At 40.6% G+C, this 26,064-nt stretch overlaps 2 protein-coding genes across 2 annotated transcripts; both read right to left on the bottom strand.

Moving 5' to 3' along the window:
* Positions 1-2,119: 2,119 nt before the first annotated feature.
* On the bottom strand, positions 2,120-15,318 carry dcaf12 (DDB1 and CUL4 associated factor 12). Its single transcript, XM_080892420.1, has 9 exons — positions 14,919-15,318; positions 12,948-13,238; positions 12,417-12,695; positions 9,886-9,946; positions 8,198-8,391; positions 7,585-7,650; positions 7,253-7,415; positions 4,163-4,341; positions 2,120-4,044 (listed from the first exon to the last, which is right to left on the bottom strand). Exons 1-9 carry the CDS (start codon positions 14,976-14,978, stop codon positions 3,886-3,888), a joined length of 1,452 nt encoding a protein of 483 aa, XP_080748546.1. The 5' UTR covers positions 14,979-15,318; the 3' UTR covers positions 2,120-3,885.
* An 865-nt stretch (positions 15,319-16,183) lies between these two features.
* On the bottom strand, positions 16,184-23,388 carry ubap1 (ubiquitin associated protein 1). Its single transcript, XM_080892574.1, has 7 exons — positions 23,208-23,388; positions 21,414-21,460; positions 21,173-21,297; positions 20,142-20,984; positions 19,428-19,586; positions 18,812-18,913; positions 16,184-18,680 (listed from the first exon to the last, which is right to left on the bottom strand). The coding sequence occupies exons 2-7, from the start codon at positions 21,451-21,453 to the stop codon at positions 18,540-18,542; spliced, it is 1,410 nt and encodes a 469-aa protein (XP_080748700.1). The 5' UTR covers positions 21,454-21,460; positions 23,208-23,388; the 3' UTR covers positions 16,184-18,539.
* Positions 23,389-26,064: the final 2,676 nt, after the last annotated feature.

Here is a 26,064-nt window from a genome sequence, read left to right as displayed (position 1 = left end):
ACCATTAGTGGCTCCTTTTAACTTTGTTTTTAATTTAGCTTTACTGTCTTGATGGAATTAACCATAGATGCACAATCATGATAACAATGGCAAACCATTGCCATACCTACCAGGACCATAGAGCGTTTGCTGCTGCTTCTTCAGTGGTGAAAAATAACTGTTTTGGCTTGGCTGGAGTCTGCTGGAGTATAAAACTGTGAAAATGAAAACTGTTGAATGCTGGAAAAACTGAAAAGCCAGCGCTCATGTATGAGGATTCTATAAAGCTTTGCCAATACTTCCAGGGTTAAGAGTCAAGTTACAGGAATAAGAACAAGCCAGCCATACTTGAGGCTTCTTTTGAATATTATAGTGAAATCTGCACAACAATCCAGTCTGGAATGGAAAACATCCATTTGCATCATCCTTCATCATCTCTGCCTGCTTTACTACATGTTTTTACTTAACCACCAACTGCAACCTAGATAATGTCCTTTAACACTATCACAAGCAAACAAGTCTCTAACAGCTGACAAGAGTGCCACCTGGTGTGGTTCTTTGATGCAGTCCCCCATCGTTTTCTAGGTGTGACATTATTTCAATCACAGAGGCTCTTCTGCATACACTTTCCTGTTCTTGTACTTTCTTCATTTGCCATTTATCATGCCACAGAAATAGGATGAGTAAACACTAATGCATGTATTTCATAATAAAATCAAGGTAAATGATTAAAGTGAGTCTTTTCTTGAATTTTTATTTTCTAATAAAGGTGATTTATTCTTGAATGAAACCACTAGCACCCTTATCTATCTGTATCATCTTAACACAGGGAGTCACGTTCAGTAAAGCTCAGTTTAACTTGTTCGGCTTTTCTTGCTTATTGCTATCAACATGATCAGCATGACTGGTTGACATAGCTTTAAGCAAATACATCATATGACTGAACTTTCTTATACACTTAACACATTATGCAGAGAGGCAGAGATATGTAGAAATATGATTAACTGTGTTTAGTGATCTCCCCACCCTTTGTTCACAAGGACGTAGAAACATGTTGGGGGTTATAGAGGAAATTAAAAGAACAACATAAAAGTGTAATGAAAGGGTAGAAGGGCAAAAGAGGGTGAAGAAAGGAATAAAAAGTAGAGGGGAAAAACAACAATCCCCTATGAATAAGCAATAGGCAAGAGTGGGAAGGGAAAACGTTTTTCAAAGAAAACAAAGGGAGACAGGATGAAGAAGAGAGGGGAAAGGGTTAATAAAGGATGGAGGAGGATGGGAGGAAGGAGAAGAAGAGAAAGGGTAAATGGAGAGAGAGGGTGGAGGGAGAGGAGGCTACTCTTGTCCAGACTGAGCTGAAGAAGCAGCAAAGTGCTGCTTATCATTTTCAAGCACAGTTCTTGTGGATCTTTTGTCTGTGCTTCAACATTTTTTATCTTAACGCTCTTTCTTCTTTTTTAAATATTGCTCTTACTTTCGTTGCTTTGTGCATGTCTTCATATCTCTGATGTACTTTTTTACAGATGGCTTATAACTCCTGCTTCCTCCTCTCCATGTGTACACTGAGCATCTTTAAGTGTTTATGCCCATCCTCGCTTCTCCTCCTGCATTTCAGTGTTTCCCTCTTGTACTTTGTTATGCAGTCCTTGGATCCTTCAGGTGTTCTTTCTGTTTCTTGATTTCAATGTTGTTGTTTTGTTTTTGTCCTTCTTTGTAAAATACTTGCAAATCTGTATTTTTCTTCTTAAAATCTTGGATATTTGCATCTCTTTGCATTTCTTCCTGTTGTTCCTATGTCTGTAGGTGCAGTGCTTCATTAATCATTACTTGCATATCCTCTATAACTGCTTGGTCCTGTTGGTTCTTCTCCCCAAAACTCACGAGGAGTTCATTGAGAATTCAGGTTTTAAATTTCAGTTTCTATCACAAGTTATCCTTTTTGCATTTTGTGCTGGCACAAACAAGTTACTAAATATTGTCACTAAATCTCATGAGTTCTGATCGTTTTTATCTTTAACTTTTTTTGCTGCAGTAAGTGACCTTTCTGCACCCTTTACGTCAAGAGGAAATCCTCTAGGTACTTATGTCAAGTACAACCCCCCCAAAACACAAAAGCACATTACATCAATATACATCCTATTTTTTTTAATTATTTATTCATTTTAAAGATTTAATAGCTTGTTTTCCCGAAATGTTTATGTTACAATATCCTCAAATTCAGCCATTTGTAAAAACATTCATGAGGTGTGTGTATATATTTAAAATAAAAAAAAAAAGGGGGGGGGGGCATCACCAAGTAGACACATCAATCCACACTTTCTCAGACACGTACATAAAAATGTATGCAATTGTCCTTATGTATTTTACACATACATATACACGTTTATATATAAAATACACTTCAAAAGTGTTGGTTATTTGTTCAATTGGTCGTAATTAGGATTTTTTTTTTTGTCAATCATTATCATGAAAACTGGAGAAAAGTTCCATGTAGAACAGGAAACCTATGATTGCCTGTGGCAGTCTTTCACAGAAAGACTTGAAGGCAAAAACTAAACTCAAGCCTACTCTGCCTCTACCAAACAAAAGAAGAAGAAGAGCAGATTCACCCGCTCCTCAGTACAAAAAAAAAAAAAAAGAGGAAATAAAAGTTTTACAACTGACAACAAGTGTATGTGCCTGCAGCATTTAACTCCAGGGTATAGCTCAAATTCTCATTAGCTTTCCTTGCATCCTCATAGCTGGACGGCTGAGAAGACCAAACTGAGCTACTACACAGCTTCTTCTCAGTTCCTTGAGGAGCCCGAGAATCACGAGGTTTGAGTTCACTCATTAAAGGCTCCTCTGTCTATTAATCATCATACTGGATGATATTTAACTCGCTACCAAAACCTATAATCTTAGAGTAAACTCTCTAGTAACACAAGAGTGATTACATGTTAGGATTTGTACAATTTTGATCAAAGGGAGTGGAAACATTGGAGGTGGGGGGTGGGGGGGGGGGGGGGGGGGGGGGGGGATTAAAAAAAAAAAAAAAAAGGAAAAATAAATACAAAGCAAATCAGAATATCAGCAGGGATGTGCTGGTCTAATCACACAGTCCAAAAAAATTTAATATGCCCTTTCCCCCCCCTCCTAACAGAACAACACTGCATTCAGCAAGCTTGAACATATCTCCTTTACATCATCTCAGTGAGGATAAGATGAACACACAATCCCACTTTGATTGGATCCTTCTTTTATACTTCTGACTGGAGAAGTTCTTTGTGATTGTTGTGGGCTTTTCCAACATCAAACAGTTCTCTAGGTTCAGTCCATTTATATTAATAGTCTCTCCAACCCTTCACCCTCTCTCAACCTTATTGCTGTCTGTTTAAAGACATGGTCATTTTTCACAGAGAAAGTGGTAAAATGCCATCTGTATGTACAAAAACAAACCAGCAAAAAACCACAGCCTAATCCCTGCAGGTTGAATGTAAATCCTTTAGACAATGAGAACTTTATTCTTAATGTTTTCCAGAACTCTTCTGACGTCCTCAGTGGCAGACCTTGCAGCAATTGAAAATTAGTAATAGTCTGTACATTTTTATATATATATATATTTATATTAAAAAAACCCCAAAAGAATAACAAATAACAAACAAAAAAAAAAGTAGCTGAAGTGCAAAGGAATTGTTTAAGGAGAAAGAACGGTGGAATGGTGGACAAATATACACAACAATAATACTGAAAGCCGTGATAAAATGAAGAAAATATCATGCTCCTGAGTCCAAGTGTGAGCAAAACAGGGTGACAAAAGGTACACCGAAAACAGAGAAGGTTGGAAGTTGAAGAGGGATGGAGGGACTGGATGAGTAAAGGTCTGGACGAAGATGTAGTGACAAAGTGATGGGGGAGAAGAAGAGGCTAGCTCCACAATCCTGCGTAGTTGCCGTGCAGGCCAGAACAGAGCGGTCCACCTGCTACAAACAGCTTGGTGCCAGAGTCGTCATAGCAGTGGGTGTACACTGCATTGGGGAAGGAATGAATGTCTGAGAAGTAACTCCTCCACGTCTCATCGTGATTCTGAAAGGAATATTAGAGGGTAAGTGGGCAAAGACATTGCACATGTACACCAACTACAGTTTGACTGACCACAGTTCACTGCTTGATTTGGAAAAAACAAAAAAACAAAACTGCATACCAGCCAGCCTTTTCCCGTAGTGAGCTTGAGGATGCCATCTCCAGGGCACTTCCGATACCCTCCGTTTGGATTAAAAGGGTTCTCCAGGAATCTCTGAGCCCGGATGTCATAGAAAAGAAGAGAACCTTGGCCAGTACCCACAGTCACGATGTGCTCATAGAAACTCACTGAACGGATGCCTGCACAGACAGAAAGACATGCCAATGTAAAGCTACACAGTCAACATCTACCCTCCCACCGTTTGAGCTTTCCAACTGTCGGAATCCTCTGGAACTCTGCTTTCATTTCTAACCAGACAGAGTATGTTACAACTTTTATATCACGGTGAAAAATACAATTGTTATGGATATGTTTGACACATTGGAAGGCAATCATCATTTAAACTTCATACTAAGCAAGTATGAAGGTGACTTATATTGTGCCATCAGTTGAAAACTAACTTAAAGGAGAAACCAGTAACACACCCCAGTGGTAGTGGTACCAGGTCAATCTCACACACACAGTCCAAAGATGTGCATGGTAGGTTAACTACATTGGCTGCAAGTAAAAATGCAAAGTAAAAAGTTTTTTTCCCCCTCGCTGTCAAAGACTAGTGTTAGTTGCATTGACCAACAAGTCTGAGTGTGGAACATCCTCTGCCCTTTTGGCCACCTCTTTCAATTGCAAGGTTTGCAAATACCTTGCGTCTATTTTATAAACCCAGACAGGTTGCCAGCATACTACAATCAATCTGAGTCAGTCTGCATCACTGAACGCAACTCATCTGTGACACGTCTCTTTGTAAAAGGGGATTCACCTCAACTGGTTTCTAACTGGTGGTATTCGGGATACCTTTATATATAAAGGCAAGGCTGCTGAGCACTGTCATGTTGTGATTAAAGCGCATTATTACAGTAAATGTCATTACTTGTGGAGGAAATTATCAATTTCGGTTTCAAATCTGAAGTTCTGGCTGCCCTCTGAGTGCAAGCAGATACAGTGGCTTGCAAAAGTATTCGGCCCCCTTGAACTTTCCCACATTTTGTCACATTACAGCCACAAACATGAATCAATTTTATTGGAAGTCCACGTGAAAGACCAACACAAAGTGGTGCACACGTGAGAAGTGGAACGAAAATCAGACATGATTCCAAACATTTTTTACAAATAAATAACTGCAAAGTGGGGTGTGCGTAATTATTCAGCCCCCTGAGTCAATACTTTGTAGAACCACCTTTTGCTGCAATTACAGCTGCCAGTCTTTTAGGGTCTGTCTCTACCAGCTTTGCACATCTACAGACTGAAATCTTTGCCCATTCTTCTGTGCAAAACAGCTCCAGCTCAGTCAGATTAGATGGACAGCGTTTGTGAACAGCAGTTTTCAGATCTTGCCACAGATTCTCGATTGGATTTAGATCTGGACTTTGACTGGGCCATTCTAACACATGGATGTGTTTTGTTTTAAACTACTCCCTTGTTGCCCTGGCTTTATGTTTAGGGTCGTTGTCCTGCTGGAAGGTGAACCTCCGCCCCAGTCTCAATCTTCCAAGATTGCCCTGTATTTGGCTCCATCCATCTTCCCATCAACTCTGACCAGCTTCCCTGTCCCTGCTGAAGAGAAGCGCCCCCAGAGCATGATGCTGCCACCACCATATATGACAGTGGGGATGGTGTGTTCAGACTGATGTGCAGTGTTAGTTTTCGGCCACACATAGCGTTTTGCATTTTGGACAAAAAGTTCCATTTTGGTCTCATCTGACCAGAGCACCTTCTTCCACATGTTTGCTGTGTCCCCCACATGGCTTGTGGCAAACTGCAAACAGGACTTCTTATGGTTTCCTGTTAACAATGGCTTTCTTCTTGCCACTCTTCCATAAAGGCCAACTTTGTGCAGTGCACGACTAATAGTTGTCCTATGGACAGATTCCTCCACCTGAGCTGTAGATCTCTGCAGCTCGTCCAGAGTCACCATGGGCCTCTTGGCTGCATTTCTGATCAGCGCTCTCCTTGTTCGGTCTGTGAGTTTAGGTGGGCGGCCTTTTCTTGGTAGGTTTACAGTTGTGCCATACTCCTTCCATTTCTGAATGATCGCTTGAACAGTGCTCCGTGGGATGTTCAAGGCTTGGGAAATCTTTTTGTAGCCTAAGCCTGCTTTAAATTTCTCAATAACTTTATCCCTGACCTGTCTGGTGTGTTCTTTGGACTTCATGCTGTCGTTGCTCCCAATATTCTCTTAGACAACCTCTGAGGCCGTCACAGAGCAGCTGTATTTGTACTGACATTAGATTACACACAGGTGCACTCTGTTTAGTCATTAGCACTCATCAGGCAATGTCTATGGGCAACTGACTGCACTTAGACCAAAGGGGGCTGAATAATTACGCACACCCCACTTTGCAGTTATTTATTTGTAAAAAATGTTCGGAATCATGTATGATTTTCGTTCCACTTCTCACGTGTGCACCACTTTGTGTTGGTCTTTCACGTGGACTTCCAATAAAATTGATTCATGTTTGTGGCTGTAATGTGACAAAATGTGGGAAAGTTCAAGGGGGCCGAATACTTTTGCAAGCCACTGTAGAGTGAATTTCTGTGTATGCAGACAGCAACAGATGCTGATGGACGATTTCTGCCTATTGAAACACAACCTGATCATCACACACTTCCACTTAGTTCCATTTTATTTCCATCCTGATGCACCACAGTCACTTTCAAGACAGCAACAGACTTTATGCCGTTGCAGATGAGTTTGTTCCACATGGTCTCCAACCTCTTTTTCCCCCAAGTGTTACTGTAGCATAAGTGCACAGAATGAAGTGTTGTAGAAATATGTATGTGTGAAAAATAGTTTGTCAAGTACTTTGAGTAAACAGGCTGATAAAATGCTAAATCAAGCTCACGCCACTGTAAATTTATTGCCACCAATATGGAAAATATGTTAAATCACAACTTTACCACTCTCAGTGCCAGAATGACATTTTCTAACCTGACTGAAAGCACACTTAGTTCTACAACATGCAACATATAAATAACTTCAGTCAGCGTTTTAGATAGCTCAACTAATCTTTGATTGTATTACTGGCTCACTTCAAAAGCCAACAGGTGACTTACCACTTCCTCTCTCTCTTGAACTAACTGACTTGATGCTGTGTGTAGGTTGCCGTGGATCCAGAAAAGAAACATGGGCTTGAGAGCCTACAGCATACACTGACCAGTCCTGTCCATATGCCAGGCACACATTTTCTTTGCAATGAGGCAGCTTGGTGGACAGTATCTAGAGAAACCAACACAGACTGTTAACACTGAAGAAACTGAATTACAAAATCCTAGCATTATGAGAGAACTATTTATCATTTTGATCGCATATTAAAAATAACTAGCACTTTATTGGAAAAAGAATTACCAATACATAAAACTATAATTTGTCAATCTATGTACTGTACCTTGCACAAGTTATGCTCAGCTTTCCAGAGGTGGAAATAGCCATCCAAGGAAACAGCACCCAGTTCCTGGAAAAAAAAAGAAAAAAAAAAGAAAAAGAGGAAATGCAAAAGGAAAAGGCAGGTCATAATTGGCTTAGGTCTAGAAAAACTGACACACTCCTGTGTGTCAGTTTTTCTAGACCTAAGGCTTCAGAATTCTAAGAGCTGTCGGTCTTCGTTTCATAAATGACTACCCTGACTTAGCGATGGGTAAATTTGTTCACCGTTTTAGATGCCATTAGATACTGTTTTGAGATGCAATTTGACAAACCTCAGATTCAAGTTTATTTATTAACCTAAATAACCTTAAAGTCCACAAAGAAAAGAAATTGTTTGGTGATGTGAGGCTGAGAGAACAAGATAAATCTATACTACATGTAAAAATTTGGAGCAAAGGCGTTTCATTAAAAATATTTTTAACTTTTAAGGAAAGATAATTGTTAGGTTAGCTAAAATTATAGCCATTATAAACAATATATAAAAGTTTGGTGCATCCAATCTTTTGTCGTCCTAAAGAGCAAATTCAGCAAAAGGAGACTTTGTTGCACACAACAGTCGTGTAGGTGAGTCTTACTTTATGGTTGTTATTGAAGGCCAGAGCACGGACTTTACAGTTGTATGGGTTGGTGTACTCCTTGGGGATGTCCTTGAGGGCACGGTGGGAGATGTGGGCATAGGAGGGCACTGTCTCCTCATTTTGACTCCTCTCAGCCTGGCTCATTACTTCTTCTGTAACCTCCCACAGTCCCATGGAGCCATCTCTGGACCCTACAGATTAAGACAAACAGAGCTCATGCCTATAGACTATGTGCACCTTACCATATGCTACTTCCGGTGGGGAAACTCCTGTAGGGCGCTTCGTTTCCGGTGTGATATTCGCGTCTTGTTTACGGTCAGATTTTCCAAGAAAAGTCAACCAAATGGATGAATCAAGCGGCGATTTACATTTCTCAAGATGTCTTGGGCATTTACCGAATATATCTGTAGATGATGCTCATCGACTTATCGATATTTTACCCTTGCGCCTCAGAGCAAAAGAGAGAAGGGATTGAAATTTCTCAGTACTTGTATATAGAGTTCCCTCGTTTATCGCGGGTGTTACATTCCAAAAATAACCAGCGATAGGTGAAATAGCCAGCTTTATTTTTTACAATTATTTTAGATGTTTTAAGGCTGTAAAATCCATCACTACACACACTTTATACACTTTTCTCAGACAGGCATGAACAGTTTCACACTTTTCTCTCTTGTTTAAACTCTCAAAGTTCAAACCTTCGTAAAAAAAAAAAAAAAAAAAGTCCATTATAGAATGAAACCAAAGATCAAAACCTGTTTTCAGTCCCAAACATTTTTTTGAGAAATAAACAAACAGTTTATTTGTTTTTCTATAAATAATAATGACAGATTTTAGAACAAATGAATTTAACTTTAAGCGTCATTGCTTAATTTAAGCTTAATGCACTTTATAATCCAGTGCGCGGTATGGTAAAAAAAATAAAATAATAAAATACAGTGCAAAATTGCACTAAAAGAAACTGCGAAACAGCGAGGCTGCAAAAGGTGAACCGCGTTATAGCGAGGGACCACTGTAATTGTGAAGATAAGTCACAACATACCCTTGGTAAATACTAACATATAGAGACCCTTACCTGCAATCATTTATGTATTTTTTATATCCTCTGGCTTTTTTTCACGGTTTGTTGACATGCTGTGTAGGTGTGTACTGATATCGACATAACGGGGAAACATCTGGCTTTGACTATTGTTCGCCTGTACTTTGAATGCTGGACATTTCCTGTTTAAATCATAAGAACTGTCACTATACTGTGCTTCTGAGTGTGGACGATGTGTCTTCTGCATGCAGTAATGCAGTTCTGCTTGTGTTGAGTGATGTAAACAAACAATCGATCTACGCTCTTCAAACATCAAAATTGATCATTTGATTTTTTAATGACATAGCAATGGTGAGCGTTCCCACCCACTGCTCTTTGTAACTTAACGTAATCTTTCCATTTTTGTATTTTAGACATGACTTTTGAGTCCACCTTCGCAGTAGCAATTGACTGCAAAATAAAGCTACTGGAAATGTACAACCCTACATCCGGTCTTAAAACAGGAAGTTAGCATTTTCTCATGCACAGGGTCTATTATTGCCTATACTACTGACCTACACACACACACACACGCACAAGCCTAGTATGCCCCTACAGAGTAAACTGATTAATACCCATGTTCCCTCCAATGTGAATCGTGCTAACTCACCAGAAACTGCCATGTTGTCACTGATCCATGCTATTGAGAATATCCAGTCATTGTGACCATCCTGAAAAAACAAAACAAAAACAAACAGCTACAATGTCAAAGATATACAAGCTTGTACGTTTGAGGCTGGATTTCCAAATAAACACTGCTACAGTATTAGCAAAACATTATTTCAGCATTTCATTCTTCTGTGCCTGAAGGAAAGAGAACCTTAGGGAACCTGCAAGGTCAGAAGTGAAAAGCTCACAGTTAGCATGTCACAATATTCAGGCACAGGCTGTTAGCATTCAAATACACACTTAAAATTACTTACTAATCAGTGTATAGTGAACAATTTAGTGAGTTCAACATTTTTACAGTGCCTTCTAAAAGTAATGTGAGTATACTACGCTCACTTGGCCACCACTACACCTGTTTAACTGCTTGTTAAGACAAATATCTAATCAACCTCTAATCAAGTCATGCAGACATGGTCAAGACGATCTGCTAACGATCAAACAGAGTATGAAATGAAAGGCGATTTCAGTGACTTTGAACACGGCATGGTTGTTGGCTGCCTAGGCTGAGTAAAAAAAAAGAAAGAAAAAAAAAAGTAAATGGCCTGTATTTATATAGCGCTTTACTAGTTCCTAAGGACCCCAAAGCGCTTTACATATCCAGTCATCCACCCATTCACACACTGGTGATGGTAAGCTACATTGTAGCCACAGCCACCCTGGGGCGCACTGACAGAGGCGAGGCTGCCGGACACTGGCGCCACCAGGCCCTCTGACCACCACCAGTAGGCAACAGGTGAAGTGTCTTGCCCAAGGACACGACCGAGACTGTCCAAGCCGGGGCTCGAACCGGCAACCTTCCGATTACAAGGCGAACTCCCAACTCTTGAGCCACGATTGCCCAAGTAGTTCAGAAACTGTTGATCTACTGGGATTTTCCCACAAAACCAGCTCTGGGGTTGACTGAGAATGATCTAAAAACAATAACAAAAGAAAAATCGCCACACTGCTTCAACCTGATTAGACAAAAGAAAATTGAAGAAGAAGAAACAAACAAATAAAACATTGCCTTGTCTCAAAAAATGAGAATTTTCTAGTAAAGAACAAGCATGAACCATCCAGCCTTGTATGAATGCTTTCGGGTGCTGGTGATCGTATTATTGTGGTGTTGAATATTTTTTTGCCACTCTTTGGGCCCCTTAGTACCAATTAAGCATTGTTTAAATGCAACATCCTATAAGAGTATTGTTGCTGACCTTTTATGACCACAGTGTGCCCATCAGCTGATGGCTGCTTCCAGCAGAATAATGTGCCATGCCCCAAAGCTCAAATCATCTCACACTGGTTTCTTAAACATAACAATGAGTTCACTGTACTAAAACGGATTGAGATCTGGTGACTGTGGAGCCACAGTCATCAGATCTCAATCCAATAGAGCACCTTCGGGATGTGGTGGATCAGCAGATTCACATCATGTCAATATGCACAGCAAGGATCTGTAAGGAATATTTCTAGCACATAGTTGAACTCGTGCCTCAAAGAAATAAAGCAGTTCTGAAAGCAAAAACGGGACCCAAAAAGTAGCACATTACTAGTTGTCAGTATCCTGGCACTGCATACCATCAGTCACTGTGCCAAAGGAAACATGACAAACTGACAACAGCAATTGTGCAGCAGACATGATAATTGTGCTGCAAATAACAACGAAGAGACAATGATCAGTGTAGTGACAAGATATATTTTTCATTTTGTTAAATAGCTCACTATACATTCCTCTACATACAACTGCCTGTATATGAAGTATTTAATCAGTAAATTGTTTTGGTCTTACATAAGTTGTAACATGTTATGTTGGCTTCATGTTTTAAAAAGATATGATGATCAGACAGACTTGTCACTTCATTAGACTATATTCATTCATTCAGACATTGTAACACTTAACTCTATATAGTTTTAATGGCCAAAAACAAAAATGTCCATTAAAGTTCTAACCATTTTCCTCACCATTTCTTTAGAATCTACATCTGTAGCTTAATGACTGCTATGACATGCCTGCCAATCAACACAGAAAACCATCTGTCAACACAATCCCAGACCTACTTGATTTATTGACATCTCAAAAGACACTACATGATCGCACCTCTGCAATCTTGGAAACGAGTACAAATGAGCAGAGTGGTATTACAAAACGTTGGATTTAAAAGGGAAGCTTAATGCAATTATGTGTTTCCAATTAACCTTTTATTTTACAGTGACTTCACTCCATTTGTGTGGAGAGGGTACCATGCAGAGTGGAGCAGACATGGAAAAGGAAAACAGCATTACTGTCATTACAATGACTACTCATTATACTACTGAATAAGTGGAATTAAAGCATCTCAGCAATTTTGAATGCCTAAAATCGCTAGAACTGTTTAATGAATGTTGTCTGGTATATGGAAAGTTTGATATCATTTCTAAAGCAGGAAAAGTGGATTAATCACTATTATCAATAACCAAATGTCAGGAAACAACCAAACAGTTCAAACTACTTACATCGCCAACACAAACAGGGTCTAGTGTAGGGAGTTGATAGATGGCCAGGCTGTTAGGATTGTCTCCTCCTGTGGCAAGCAGTGTCCTCGAGGGGTTGAGTTCAATAGCGTGGATCCCACAGCCTTGCTGGTCCAACCGGGTATGGGAGATTTCTGTTAAGTGATAATTGCGACCAGGCACCACTGGACCCACCTCCCCAGAGCCTCCATCACGACACTCCCTGTCTTTCAGCATGGGAATGCGTGTGATCTGTCCTGTCAGTACATCAACTACAAAAAGCTGAAAGTACATGAAGAAAATACAGCTAGTTGGCCAAAAATGTGTGAGGACAATTGAAAAAATTCTGACTAAGCTCACTCAAGAATGTTTACTTGATTTAGCTGATTTAAGATCGATCTTTATCTCTTTATAATGAAATTAAATGAGGTCATGTAAACCTACTGATTAAGTGGGATTTCTGGCAAACATTATTATAACATATGGAAAAGCCTAACTAGCTAATATAGATCACAAATAAAAAGGGCATCTTACCGTGTTGCATTTTGTCCCACACACCACCTGCCGATGATTGAGCCACTGTGAGGCAAACACTTTGTTGAGCCGCCCGAGAGAAAACTCCCTCTCCTTAAGAATGCCGGGGAGCCTGCCGGCTGCAAAGCCACGCAGGCTCCTCTGGAGCCTCAACTCATGCTGTTGTTGAGGTCTGAACTCCCGCCCCCGCAGAGCACATACCACAGAGCGTCGACTGCACCACCACTGCTGGGCATGACGTGAAGAACAAGAAACACGGCTTCGCTTGTGTGGCGCCTGACACCAACCCAGCTGTGAAAAGAGAGGGAAATAAAATTAAAAACAAAATGTCTTAGTTATTATGTTGAATGTGCAATTTTGGAGATTGAATCATAAAAACAAAGGGATTACTATTACCAACACAAAACAAATGAGATTTGAATGTATGTGAATTTCAGACTTCTTCGTGCCTATTTCAATGTCTCAGCTTATTCATGCTGAGCCATACCCATCTATCTCCCACATGACTGTGGACACAGCTTGTACACAGAGACTTGAGAGAATTATCAGAGCATTTACATTTGAACATCGAGTAGTTGAGCTGGCTGTCTAAAACGGTTGCAAAGTCAAAGGGTTTTTGTGGGGTCTAATGACAAACTGTAATATCACTGATGATAAACACTTTTCTAAAAGGGTTTTGATCATGTCATGTTTGTGTGATGTTTGTCCATTAATACATTAATTTAACTTTTGCAACAATTAGTGGCTTTCTTGGCCAATGAATACTAAACTCTGGCCATATGATTAAAGCACTATCCACATTTTACAGTTTACAACCTCAGCGCTTAAAATGTTAAATAAACAGAAACAGAATCAGACTCATACTGTGTGCGATTGCTTTGGGGCATTTCAGATCCTGAATATGGGCTAATATGTAAACATATAGAGGCACAGGGTCCCCAGGACATCATTCTCACTGCTATTAAGTACACACTAGTGGCAAATCAGACTACTTAAAAAAAATAAATCATCTCATTTTCCATCCAATACAATTACAAATGTTGATTAATAATTCTCTCACACTAAGCAAACCAATTATAAGCCGGATCACAGGTCTTGAACAATGGAAGAAAAACACTCAGTATTTATGACTTTGTATGTCAAAGGAAGCCATTGTGCCATGTTGTTTTTGTCGTTCTTTCTTGTACTGTTTGAACATTTTGCCGGTTTTGTTCAATGCTGGAAAACTATTCTGACAATCTGACTCAAATCTACCGATGGCGGTGGCTCCATGGGCCTGAGAGGTGCACTAGAAGCAGGTCGTGATTACTGTGACCAGTCTCACACGTTCTGGTTCAGGTCAAACACGTTTTTTTCTGATGTGCTGGACTCAGTACTGGCTATTTTGGCATGCCTACTCGATACGGTATTTCATTTGTCGACAAACGTCCAATTCGGGGCGTGGACGCAACCAATCTACGGTTAGTCCGTACATACGGGAAATGGCTAGTCAGTTTAACAGTTAACGTTTCAGCTAGCGTTAGCTGTATAGCTATCTATGCCTGATAACACTACTGAGCTATTTATAAGATCAAATCTGCTTTTATTTTTGATCGGAAGGTGACGAGAGACGGCAATATTAGAGAAAAGGACTGCCAGCAGTATCCAGCCAAATCTGATAAAGAGAATAATAGCACAAATAACGTGGCTAACATTAGCTGTCAGATTGACAACGGACTGCCGTTGGCTAACGATATGTTAATATAAGCGGGTACTTTCAAATCGAAATATATTATGTTATTTGAAACAATACAGAATTGTTACTGTTTGTTGCATGCTTTTTCCATATAGCGAAGCTGTTAAATGTTATAATGCAAGTAAAAATCTGTCATAACATCTTATATCAGCTAAATCTGGCTAACTCACTGCTAATTAGCATCCCAACATAACAGTTTAGCTAGCTAATATGGACCCGCACCGGTTTCCGCCTACCTGTTGTTGGTCCTTGGGCTCTCCTGCCTTCCTTTTCCTGCTAACTGTTTTCTTCGCCATAATCTGACACACACAGTTCCCTCACCCACATGGAGGGTAAAAGTGACGCTGGACACTGGATCATATAATGGCGATGTCTATTTTGTTCCTTGGCCCTCAAAGGCAGCGTCCAGCGAAGAGGAAAGGCGATCACATACGGGTGAGGTTCGTTAAATCGCAAACTAAAATTATCCCCGAACGTCCTCAGATAGCGTACTTACTCGCCTCTCAAAAATCTCTACACTCAGTCCGTGTAAACTATTCACTGCCGAGCTAGTAGCTTGCTCTTTTTCCTTGTCAGGTCGCGTCAGCGGCAACGGCGAAGGCAGCGCGCAGCCGCACTGAAATTAAACATCAACAAAAACAAGGTCGTACGAGAACGTCAAACGTGCTCGTTCACGTTAAACTGCGTGGTACCATTGACCCGATCGTGTGACGTCAGAGCTGTCGTTTGACACACTAGATTACTACTGTATTTTCGTTGTTGTTTTTAATATGGGTATTTTAACATTGATTTAAATTTATATTCAATATATGTTCAATAATATAGAGCTGATATCTATAACTGTTTAATTTGGTTGAAATAGCTATTAATAGTTTGTTGAAACATATTCTGTTTGCTCACAGATGGTATTTCTAAACATTTTACACATTCTTATGACAGAGACAGTGGTGTAGGGTGGCTTGTTCTCCAGTTGGAGTTGGCCATCTACCCTTCAAATGCCAATGCATCCCTGGGAAAGAAATCAACCCCCAAGTTGCTCCTGTTGGTGGACAAACACCCTATATGTGTGTGAGTGTGTGAATGTAAAGCCCTTTGTAGAGCCCCAAAAGGAGCTGTACAATGTTAAAAGGCACTGTATAGAAGCAGACAATTCACCATTACAGGCGGCTTACTGGATTTTTCCGAAGTTGACTTATTGTTGGCATGAGCACCCAAGTATGGAATCACAAAGCTGATAAGCACTTTAACTCATTGAACTCTAGTCTTGTCCGTTTTTATACCTTGATAAATGCAGGCAGGATACGTTTGGCCTCTCTGCTGTTGTATACTCTGCTGACTAGGCGTCAGGTGTGCCCGTTGGATGTTTCCAGTTGCTAGTGACAATACCAATTCTCTGTATTTACTCTGTCTCTTCCTCTAAACAGAGAGAAAATAAATATAGACATGTTTCCTAACCTGAGAAAAAGAAAAAAAAAAGAAAGAAAAAAAGCCATCTCACCACTCAAAGGATGTGCACATTTAATCATTTCCAAATGATAATGAGGAAACTGAACATTTTCTGAATCACATTGTAGGACTTTGGGAAAGACACTTACCCACCATTTATTATAATATTAAAATATTTCAATGTTCATTAGATGGAGACTGATCATCGATGGAGATTTAAATATATAAATGCTTAAATATGATCGCCTAAATGAGAAACCAGTTGCGCTTCATCCTTGCACAACTCCGATGTTAGAATGAAAGCAAAGGTCAATTGGAAGTTCAGATTAGATTTTTTTCTATAATCTCTCCAGGGTGTGGGGCTGTCAGAGAAGAGGCAAGTGGACACCAGCTTTACCTATAATTAACAAAGCTACGCGAAAGTCAAGTACGGACACTATAATACCACTTGTGTGTTTGTATGTCTTCTTTAGCTTGGTAAATAGAAAGGAAGGCAATTAAAAGTTAAAAATAAAAAACTGAAACTTACTTGTTGACATTTCAGTTTCAAAAGGCTGGATGATGACGCAACGCCTTGCTGAAACCAATAATGCAAAGTTTTAACCACCCCAACACTTTGGGAATTTACTGCAAACGTGTTCATCTTTGTTTGAATGGTACCGTGTATTTTTCAGACATTTGTCACTAATATCTTAGTAAAATAATTTCCCTATTGGCAAAATAAACCAAAAAAACAAACCAAACAGACTGATGGTTAGAAGTGGTCTCCTCTCATTTGAGCTAGTCCGAGTAAAGTTTCAGTTCTCTGAGTCACCCTTTGCTTACATTAAGCCCTTAATTGTTACCATGCCTTTCACAATCCCCATCAAACCAGACACACTTTTTTAATACCGAACTCAGCAGGTCCATTACCACGTGTATAAAAGATAAAAGAGGAATTCTTTTAAACAATTTCAACCCAATTGACATCATGGAAAATGTTTTCGACTTTTTCATTTAAATGTTCCGTTTAAGACTATGGAGATGTCGACCAAACTAAAATCTGAATGAACACATATCTTACTCGTAGGGAAAAACAGTGAACCAAGAAAAAGTATTGTTTGCGTTCGTGGTATGAAATCCAAAAAGCAAACAAACAAACAAAAAAAACAGTGTGTGAATGACAGAAATCTCTAAAATCAAAGCTTTTCCGGTAAAATTTCCAGCAAGGCCAGCAGACCATTTCTCCTCTCCCAAAATCACTTGAGGCTCAAAGTGCCAAGTCAAAAGTCAAACAATATGAAATGACTCTATTGCACTGTGACGTGGCTGCAAAAGCAACCCTCACATTTCTCTGTCTTTCTTTAAACCCCGCCCCCCCCCCACTGTTTTCCAGTGAAAGTTAAAACCATCACTTTTGCAAGTTAACATATCTTACATTATTATATCAACCTCTTTATTTTTAAATCAAAGTGTCAGTGTTCTATTTTAAATAAGTTGATAATTATGAAAGGTGTGTGCCCGTGCGGTATGTGACACATCAGTGCCAATACATCATGGGATATTTCTCAATTTCTTACACCTCTCCTACTCCTTCAAGCAGGCTTTCCAGTGCAGGTCAAAGAGCACAATGGGGCAGTAGTACTCTTGTGTTCATACTTATGATGACAAATGATCTATTAATGCAATTCCTAAAACAGAAAGCAAAGAAACTGAATTTGAAACCAACATGAAAAGTGCCCAAAATGAACTGTAAAAACCAACAAGAATGAGTGAAAGCATAAAGTAGAACAGAAACAGGTGCGGGCACACCAGCACAGAGGTCACTCCTTGCGAGTCAGTTCTCTGTCTGTGCTTTTTCCCCCTCTTTTGTTTTTATTTGTTAATGTAAAACTGTTCTGTTTGAAGAAAGCGTCCACAAGCCCACCTATCCCCTCCACTGTCTACTAGGTCTGCTGTGAGCAGTGGAAGATGGCAGGTTTTTTTTTTTAGAGATTCTAAAGTTCAAACTGGTCATTCGTGGATGCACCCAGAGTTTGTAACCAGCTCCTCCTTATTCGGCTTTGCGTTTAGTTTTGTTTTTTGCCTGCAGTCAGATAAACACTTCCAAGTGGAAGCAAATCAGAATGGCATCAACTGCCACAGCTCAGTTATTCCTCCTATTCACGAATATCCTAGCAGTACCAAATCCTGGAACACCCTCAAGAAGCATGGTTACAGTTTAACCTCCTCCACTCTAGGCACAGTCATTAAGAAGTGCTGACACACAATGCGGTTTAGCACAGAGAAATACAACAGTCTCCCAGCAGTCCCTTCCACAGCCAAGGCAAGGACAGGGCATGGTATGATAGGGCGGGTGGAAGGAAAGGGGCTGTTGGGTGGTAGTGGGAGGCATGCCCTGGGTAGAGCTTTGGTTAGCCAACTGGCTAGGTTCAGCTAGCCGTGGCACGAGCCATCAGGTCCTCCAAAGCCTTGTCCTGATCGTTGTTGTGGACTAGCAGCACCTCTTTGATGGTATCCCGCTCAAATCCCATTTCACCAAATCTTGACATCAGCTCAAGAAACTGCAATGCCTAGGAAGAGTGAAAAATATGTTGAAATTACATTGTTGTTGTTCTTATTGTATTCTTAAACCTTTTTAGCCTCTCAGGTCCACTGACAGTTTTTCCTCATCTTTTTGAGATGTATATTTGGTCGTACAAACCTTTTCTTCTGAGCACTGGTACATCTCTAAACATTCCTCCACTGCACTTTCATCAAAGCCACGTTCACACAGACGACCATGGACAAATAGATAGTCCAGTACCTTGGACAGACAATAAGTAAATGTTTATTATGTGTGAAGTAAAACAAAAACTAATTCAAATACGCACATAAAAGACAACTTTAATAGCAATGTGGTACTAATAGGTTTTGTAAGTTTTTACAGTGAACCGAAATAACATCATATTAAAGTTCTTACTCTGTAATTCCTGCTCTGTGAGCCTATCATCTCACATTACTGAGTCACAATTCTACCTCATTACTCAAACTTCACCAGGTCAATGTAGATCACTTATACCAGTTATACCACATTTACTCATAATCATCTAACCATGGACAAACATTGTATCATTGGTTTTAAGTATTTCATACTAGCTCTACACAACCTGATCTATTGCCTTAACTTTTCACAAAAAGAGTGAGTGGAGTGCAAAACATTTATTTTAATACATGTGCACACTGACAAAAACATATAGACAAAACGAAGTGCTAAGCACCAGGCAGCAAATAGGTTATGAATCCAAATTTGTGCACGTTGGAGTAGGAGGGAGTCACACCTGCTCCACATTCTGCCCTTGTCTTTGCATGGCCCGCAGGACGCCTTCATAAGAGTAGCCCATGCCCACAAGCGTCTCCACACACTGACGCTCGCTGGGAGTCATGCTGAGGAGGGCTCCACCACACGGTAGACCAGCAGATCCTGACCCTAGAATGGCCTAATGGCGGTGGGGGCAAAAGCATGAATATCAATACAGCTCAAAGAACTGTTTTTAACCATCCCTTGATATGCGCTTTTAATATTTTTATGTATCAAACATGTCGAGTCTTCATGAAGGGGAATGTATGTTTTCTACTTGCACAGTCAGCCCGCATGCAGTGTATGGTTTTGGGACCAAAGACAAAGCAAAGTTTGGGCATTTTTTAAATTTTTAATTCTGCAGGTTTTTTTTAATATGGCACAGAAGCATTGAAATTTTGTAACATGATAAGTTAACATCTAAAGTGCATGGTAGACTATTTAATACACCTAAAGCGAAAAGAATTTCCCATAGAGCCATATTATTATTTTATTTTATTTTTTTAAAAACGAAAAAATAGACTTCACCTTGCATAAAAATAAATAGGAGACTTGCATAGTTTCACTGTTGCAGAGTAGAGCTCTGCAGCGTGCTCACAACACTTGTGTACGCTCTTGCCTGGTTAACCAAGTTTCATTATTATAGTGGAAGTTGCAGCTGAAGTGTTCAATGTATACACTGAATTATACTCACAGGCTTTGGTGTACCACTCTTGGTGTGGCTGGCTAGCTCAGGAGCAACAATAACCTGGGCCTTGGGCATGGTTGGTGGGCTGCCATTGGGCAGGTTCTGTCGGGGAGCAGGAACGGTGGTGGGGAGAGGAGTGTATCTCAGTGGTTCTGGGTCACCAGAATCAGAGAGCTTGGGGAAAGTCAGAGAGCGAATGTTACAAGGGCGATCGTCTGTGTCAAATGCTGCTCTTCCAGGATGCCCAACTCTGTCCATGTCTAGCAAGGCAACCAACCCGTTGGGTTTGTGGGCAAAGCCTGGTTTGGATGAGAGGCTGGTGTTGATGCTGGGTGGGGATGGGCTGTTTCCACGTGATGTTGGCCCTAGCTGAGAAATCTCTGGTGGGGAAACAGAAGGAGGATGCTGTGGCTGAGGTTGAGCTTGAGGTTGAGGCTGACTCTGGAGGATGTTTCTCAGTTCCTCCTTATCGTCTAAAGTTTTGAGTTCCAGCTTGTCAAAGGGATCTTCTTCCCGCTCAAAATCAGCTAAATTGAGGCTGTGTAGCTGAGGAGTGCTGGGTTGGGTGTTCCGGTGGTCAAAGCTTCGAGCAGGCAGCGGAGTGAGGATGGCATTATGGCTCAGCCCTGCAAGAACAGGGTTCAGCGCTGGTGGTGGAAGGTCCTGGTCCTCTGCAGCAGACTGGAGTTTCTTCCCTCCACCACCATCAACCTCCTGGGCCTTGGCCAAACGCTTCCTGCTCTCTGCCTCCTGCTTGGCTGCAGCCTCTTCTGCTCTGGCTTCTGCCGCTCTGGCCTCAGCCAGTTCTGCCCCCCAGCGCACACTACGTTTCTCGAGAGAAAAGTCATACTGTGGAAAAGAAGAATGATAGGTGTTAAGGGGTGAACAGGACACAAAGTAAAAGAGAAAATATTTACTGTATTAAATTGAGAATAACAGTAACACAAATGATTCCCTCGCATCTCATCTTCAACTACCAAAAATGATGTGCAGAGCTGCATTTATGCCACAGCTAACATCTGTGGGAAAAAACCCACCTTTGTGTCCGCCAATGCAGAGCCGAAGTCTGGCAAAGAGAAACCAACAGGCAGACCCACTTTGGCTGGACAACGGAATTTATCATTTATCTTGAAGGGAACATCATCAAGATAGCTGATGGGTCCTGTGCACATTAAAAAACAAGGAGAAAGTAAGTATACTTTACAGAAAGCACACTGCAGATAAAGGCACCAACAGAGCTAACAGTAAGACAACAAAGTACTAAAAATAAGTCCTTGCCATTGTTGTATGCATCTGAGCCAGACTTCCTTGCAGCCATTTAGAGTCTGAAAACAGAAATAAGCATGCTGGTTAGTGGTCAGTGAGAGTACCGTGATTTTTTTTTTAAATTTAGTGATAAAAGAGAGCAAAGGGTTATAAGCTATAGGCTACCATATTTTAAAATGTTGTGCCACTATGAAACCAGCACAAAGTAGACTTCCACAGCCTTTCTTCCACCAGTTTGCCAACATATGTAATATTTTGTCTAATATGGGATATTTGCACTAAAGTATGTTGTTTTGAGAAATGCCAATTTGACATGTCTAATTAAAGCACAAGAGAAATAACATGCCTTCATACTGTAGTGCAATTCCTTTTAGATTGGAAATAGCTTTATTTGCCTTTGTGCATTATGTTGCCCAGTATCTTCAAGTTATATAATCCTGTTATTTGGTAATGCTGTGCAACAAAGCCTGACATTATGGACACAGACGTTACTGTTTTCAAATCTGCGAAACAGAGAACTTTGATCTGTGAGCTGGTGTGCAGACCAGCTTCCAGCAGAAAATATTTTGAAGCCGATTTAATTAACTTTGAAGTGCTCTGTGTTTTTAAAAGAAAGAGCATTTCAGATTTCCTCAGGCTAAAGTGGACACAAACACTGTATCACCTGGTTTACTGACACACTAGGATAATTTACCTGGCACTTCCTGAATAAATGAAAATGAACACCCAAGTCTACAGATGTTTACATGTTTTAGTTCCGTGTCACTTCCAAACAACTGAGACAAATCAATCATGATCACAAGACATCTCGTGATTGGGGTGCATCTATTTTATCAGATGTCTTAAGTACGAAGACGTTAGCTTAGTAGCGCCACAATAATTGGTAGGGTGTAGTAGTTGGTGATAACGTTATATAACAAAACACCGAGTCAATTGGTCCTCTATCTACTTTCACAAATGATCTTATAACGATTTCCTTCTGGCTCTGGTATAATGTTTCTGCTTCAAACCACGATTAGAGTTAAAACATATTAGATATTATAAATCACACGATTATAGTCATTTATAATATCGCAGACAGCGGTGGCTGACTCATGAAGGTAAATAAGTTTGAGTAACTTAACTGCGAAGCTAAAACGAGAACGAAAGCACCGCGATAATAGTCGAAAACACATTTTCAGACAGCGATGAGTTAAACCAGACTATTGCAATAGTCCCATTTTACACGTATGTGTCATAAAATATTCCCCCAAGTACGATATATTCGTAAGCTAGTGGCACTAAAGTTATGATAGCCTTAGCTTCAAGCTAAGCCAGTCTACACTCTTAGGGTACTTCCAGCTCAGCGCACTAACAGTTTCACAGTGACGGTGATAGTTAAACAAGCCAGCGTCGGATATAGCAGTAGTTTACTCGACATTTTAGGACTCTAAAAGCCAAATTATTTAACTCGCTGACAGTCACCACTAGATAGTGGCTAACTATCTTGGTGGAATGTCATTAAACCTTTTTTCGGCGGCTCCCTTATTTACACGGGGTCGCCACGACGAAAGATCCGCATATTTTGATTTGGCAGACACTAGATGCCCTTTCTGACGCATCCCAAAAGGGATGCATGTCTCCACCTCGACTCGAACCATATAACCGTCGGACGTTAGGCGAATATGTAAACCACTATTCATGCTAATAAGCTTAGCTTCGCCAGTGGCCTGTTTGTTATGTGGCCGGACAGGACAGGCTGCTGCCTGTGCTGCCACCGCCCCTGACATTAAACCGAGCTCATAGAAAAGAACATGCCGCTCTCACCAGTATCTGCTCCGTCTTGTTCTTTCAAAATCCAAACGACGCTTTATATCGCTGCCACTCCAATTTAAGCTAATCTCCGATTCGGTTTTATTTATACTGAAACCTCTTTCCTGCTTCAGCGTAGGTCGCCATCTTGATTTGTCAACCTCCCCTCCACTGGTTCCTGTCTGACGTCACTCGGATGCACGGCACAACGGCAGGCACACGAACACAAAATCTGTTGATTTAAACTACACAAAATGAGTATTTTAATAAACAGTCACAGCCAGGTTATAGAATAACAATGTTGAGTGGTTGCTATATTATCGCAATGCTTATTTGACGTATGGCTATGGAAAGATTAAATATCAATTTAAGTCAGGGCTGGACTGGGACAAAAAAATCGGCTAGAGACCGGCCCACCAGGTATTATAGGAAAAGCCATAAAGCCTTTGAATGAAACAAAAGCTGTCGTGACAGTGATGTACACTGTCTTGTGTATGTAGAGGTGGCCCCATGATCGGAAGGTCGGGGGTTCGATTCCCCTGAACAGCTACCCTGAGGTACCCCTGAGCAAGGTACCATCCCTACACACTGCTCCCTGGGCGCCCAATGGCTGCCCACTGCTTCACTGAATGGATTAAATGCAGAGAGGAATTTCTCCACAGGGATCAATAAAGTACATTTTCTTTCTATTAAAAGCTAGACATTTTAAATGAGAATAAGAAAGAAAAGTATTTCTTTGTGCCCCCTTTCCCTGTTACTGCCCTACCTGGCCCCCTGGCAAAACTTTGCTAGACCCGCTCCTGCACAGTTACCAGCTGTAAGCTATGTAGAAAAGGATCCTGGTGTTATTTGTCTCTCAGAAACAGTTCATAACTTCCCTTCAACTCATTCATGTCACCTAAAAGGTAAACCTGTTTCTCCATCACCTGTTCAGCAATGAAGATTCAGTAAGGACATCTCCTGGTTTCATCTTCATGTTTCCCTCTCACCACATATCCAAACCAATATCAGGACCAGCAGCTTTACAGCTGTGGCACCACCAAGCATCAGCTGACACTAGAAATTAATATTAAATAAATTCTAACAACAGCTGATCAAGCTTAAACGTGCTGCTGTTGTTTAGCGCGACATCCGCTGGTTTCTTCTTATTGGCACAAAGTGGGAGATAAACAAACAAGAGAGACGGGACTTGTGACAGAAAAGCCGATCAGCTGATCATTGATCAGTTTCATGATTGAAGTAGCAACAGGAGAGGGAGGGGAGAGAATGAGCGAAGAAGAGGCAGCTGTGCAGCGTAATGACAGAATAACTCCAGCTTTGTGTCTTTTTCCATTCTAGCTGAAGTACAGGACAAACTGCGTTCCTTTTCAGCTCAATAAGAAACGCCTAATATTTTCTCTCAATACGGGACATTCTGTTTATTACAGGACGGTTGGTAACTCTACTAACTAACCTTATGAATAAAATAAAGTTCACTATCAGTAACATCATAGCACCCACCCAGCGTTTTATTATTTTTCCTACCGATGAAGACCTCCACCATGGTCATTCCTACTATGCCAATGAAAATCAAGTAATAGATAAGCTTTTAAAAGATATTAGATGTTTTTTCCAATATCATCTAATATAGAAATATCCTTTTTTTTTTAAATAATATAATTTTACTTTTGTTATTATTATTATTATTAGTAGTAGTAGTAGTAGTAGTAGTAGTAGTAGTATTTGCAGTGGGTCCATGATAAAAAAGAAAAAAGAATTAAAACACAGTCTGAACAATGAGCTACCAGAACTTATTCTGTAATTTTACACATTTACAGTGGGGCAAAAAAGTATTTAGTCAGCCACCGATTGTGCAAGTTCCCCCACTTAAAATGATGACAGAGGTCAGTAATTTGCACCAGAGGTACACTTCAACTGTGAGAGACAGAATGTGAAAAAAAAATCCATGAATCCACATGGTAGGATTTGTAAAGAATTTATTCGTAAATTAGGGTGGAAAATAAGTATTTGGTCACCTCAAACAAGGAAAATCTCTGGCTCTCACAGACCTGTAACGTCTTCTGTAAAAAGCTTTTCTGTCCCCCACTCGTTACCTGTATGAATGGCACCTGTTTGAACTCATCATCTGTATAAAAGACACCTGTCCACAGCCTCAAATAGTCAGACTCCAAACTCCGCCATGGCCAAGACCAAAGAGCTTTCGAAGGACACCAGGAAAAGTATTGTAGACCTGCACCAGACTGGGAAGAGTGAATCTACAATAGGCAAGCAGCTTGGTGTGAAAAAATCAACTGTGGGAGCAATCATCAGAAAATGGAAGACATACAAGACCACTGATAATCTCCCTCGATCTGGGGCTCCACGCAAGATCTCATCCCGTGGGGTCAAAATGATCATGAGAACGGTGAGCAAAGATCCCAGAACCACACGGGGGGACCTGGTGAATGACCTGCAGAGAGCTGGGACCAAAGTAACAAAGGTCACCATCAGTAACACACTACAACGGCAGGGAATCAAATCCCGCAGTGCCAGACGTGTTCCGCTGCTGAAGCCAGTGCATGTCCAGGCCCGTCTGAAGTTTGCCAGAGAGCACATGGATGATACAGCAGAGGATTGGGAGAATGTCATGTGGTCAGATGAAACCAAAGTAGAACTTTTTGGTATAAACTCAACTCGTCGTGTTTGGAGGAAGAAGAATACTGAGTTGCATCCCAAGAACACCATACCTACTGTGAAGCATGGGGGTGGAAACATCATGCTATGGGGCTGTTTTTCTGCCAAGGGGACAGGACGACTGATCCGTGTTAAGGACAGAATGAATGGGGCCATGTATCGTGAGATTTTGAGCCAAAACCTCCTTCCATCAGTGAGA

Source organism: Rhamphochromis sp. 'chilingali', assembly GCF_963969265.1.
Source record: "Rhamphochromis sp. 'chilingali' genome assembly, chromosome: 9".
NCBI lineage: Eukaryota > Metazoa > Chordata > Actinopteri > Cichliformes > Cichlidae > Rhamphochromis > Rhamphochromis sp. 'chilingali'.
Note: the sequence above shows the minus strand (reverse complement) of the source record. Positions and strands in the feature narration are given on the sequence as shown.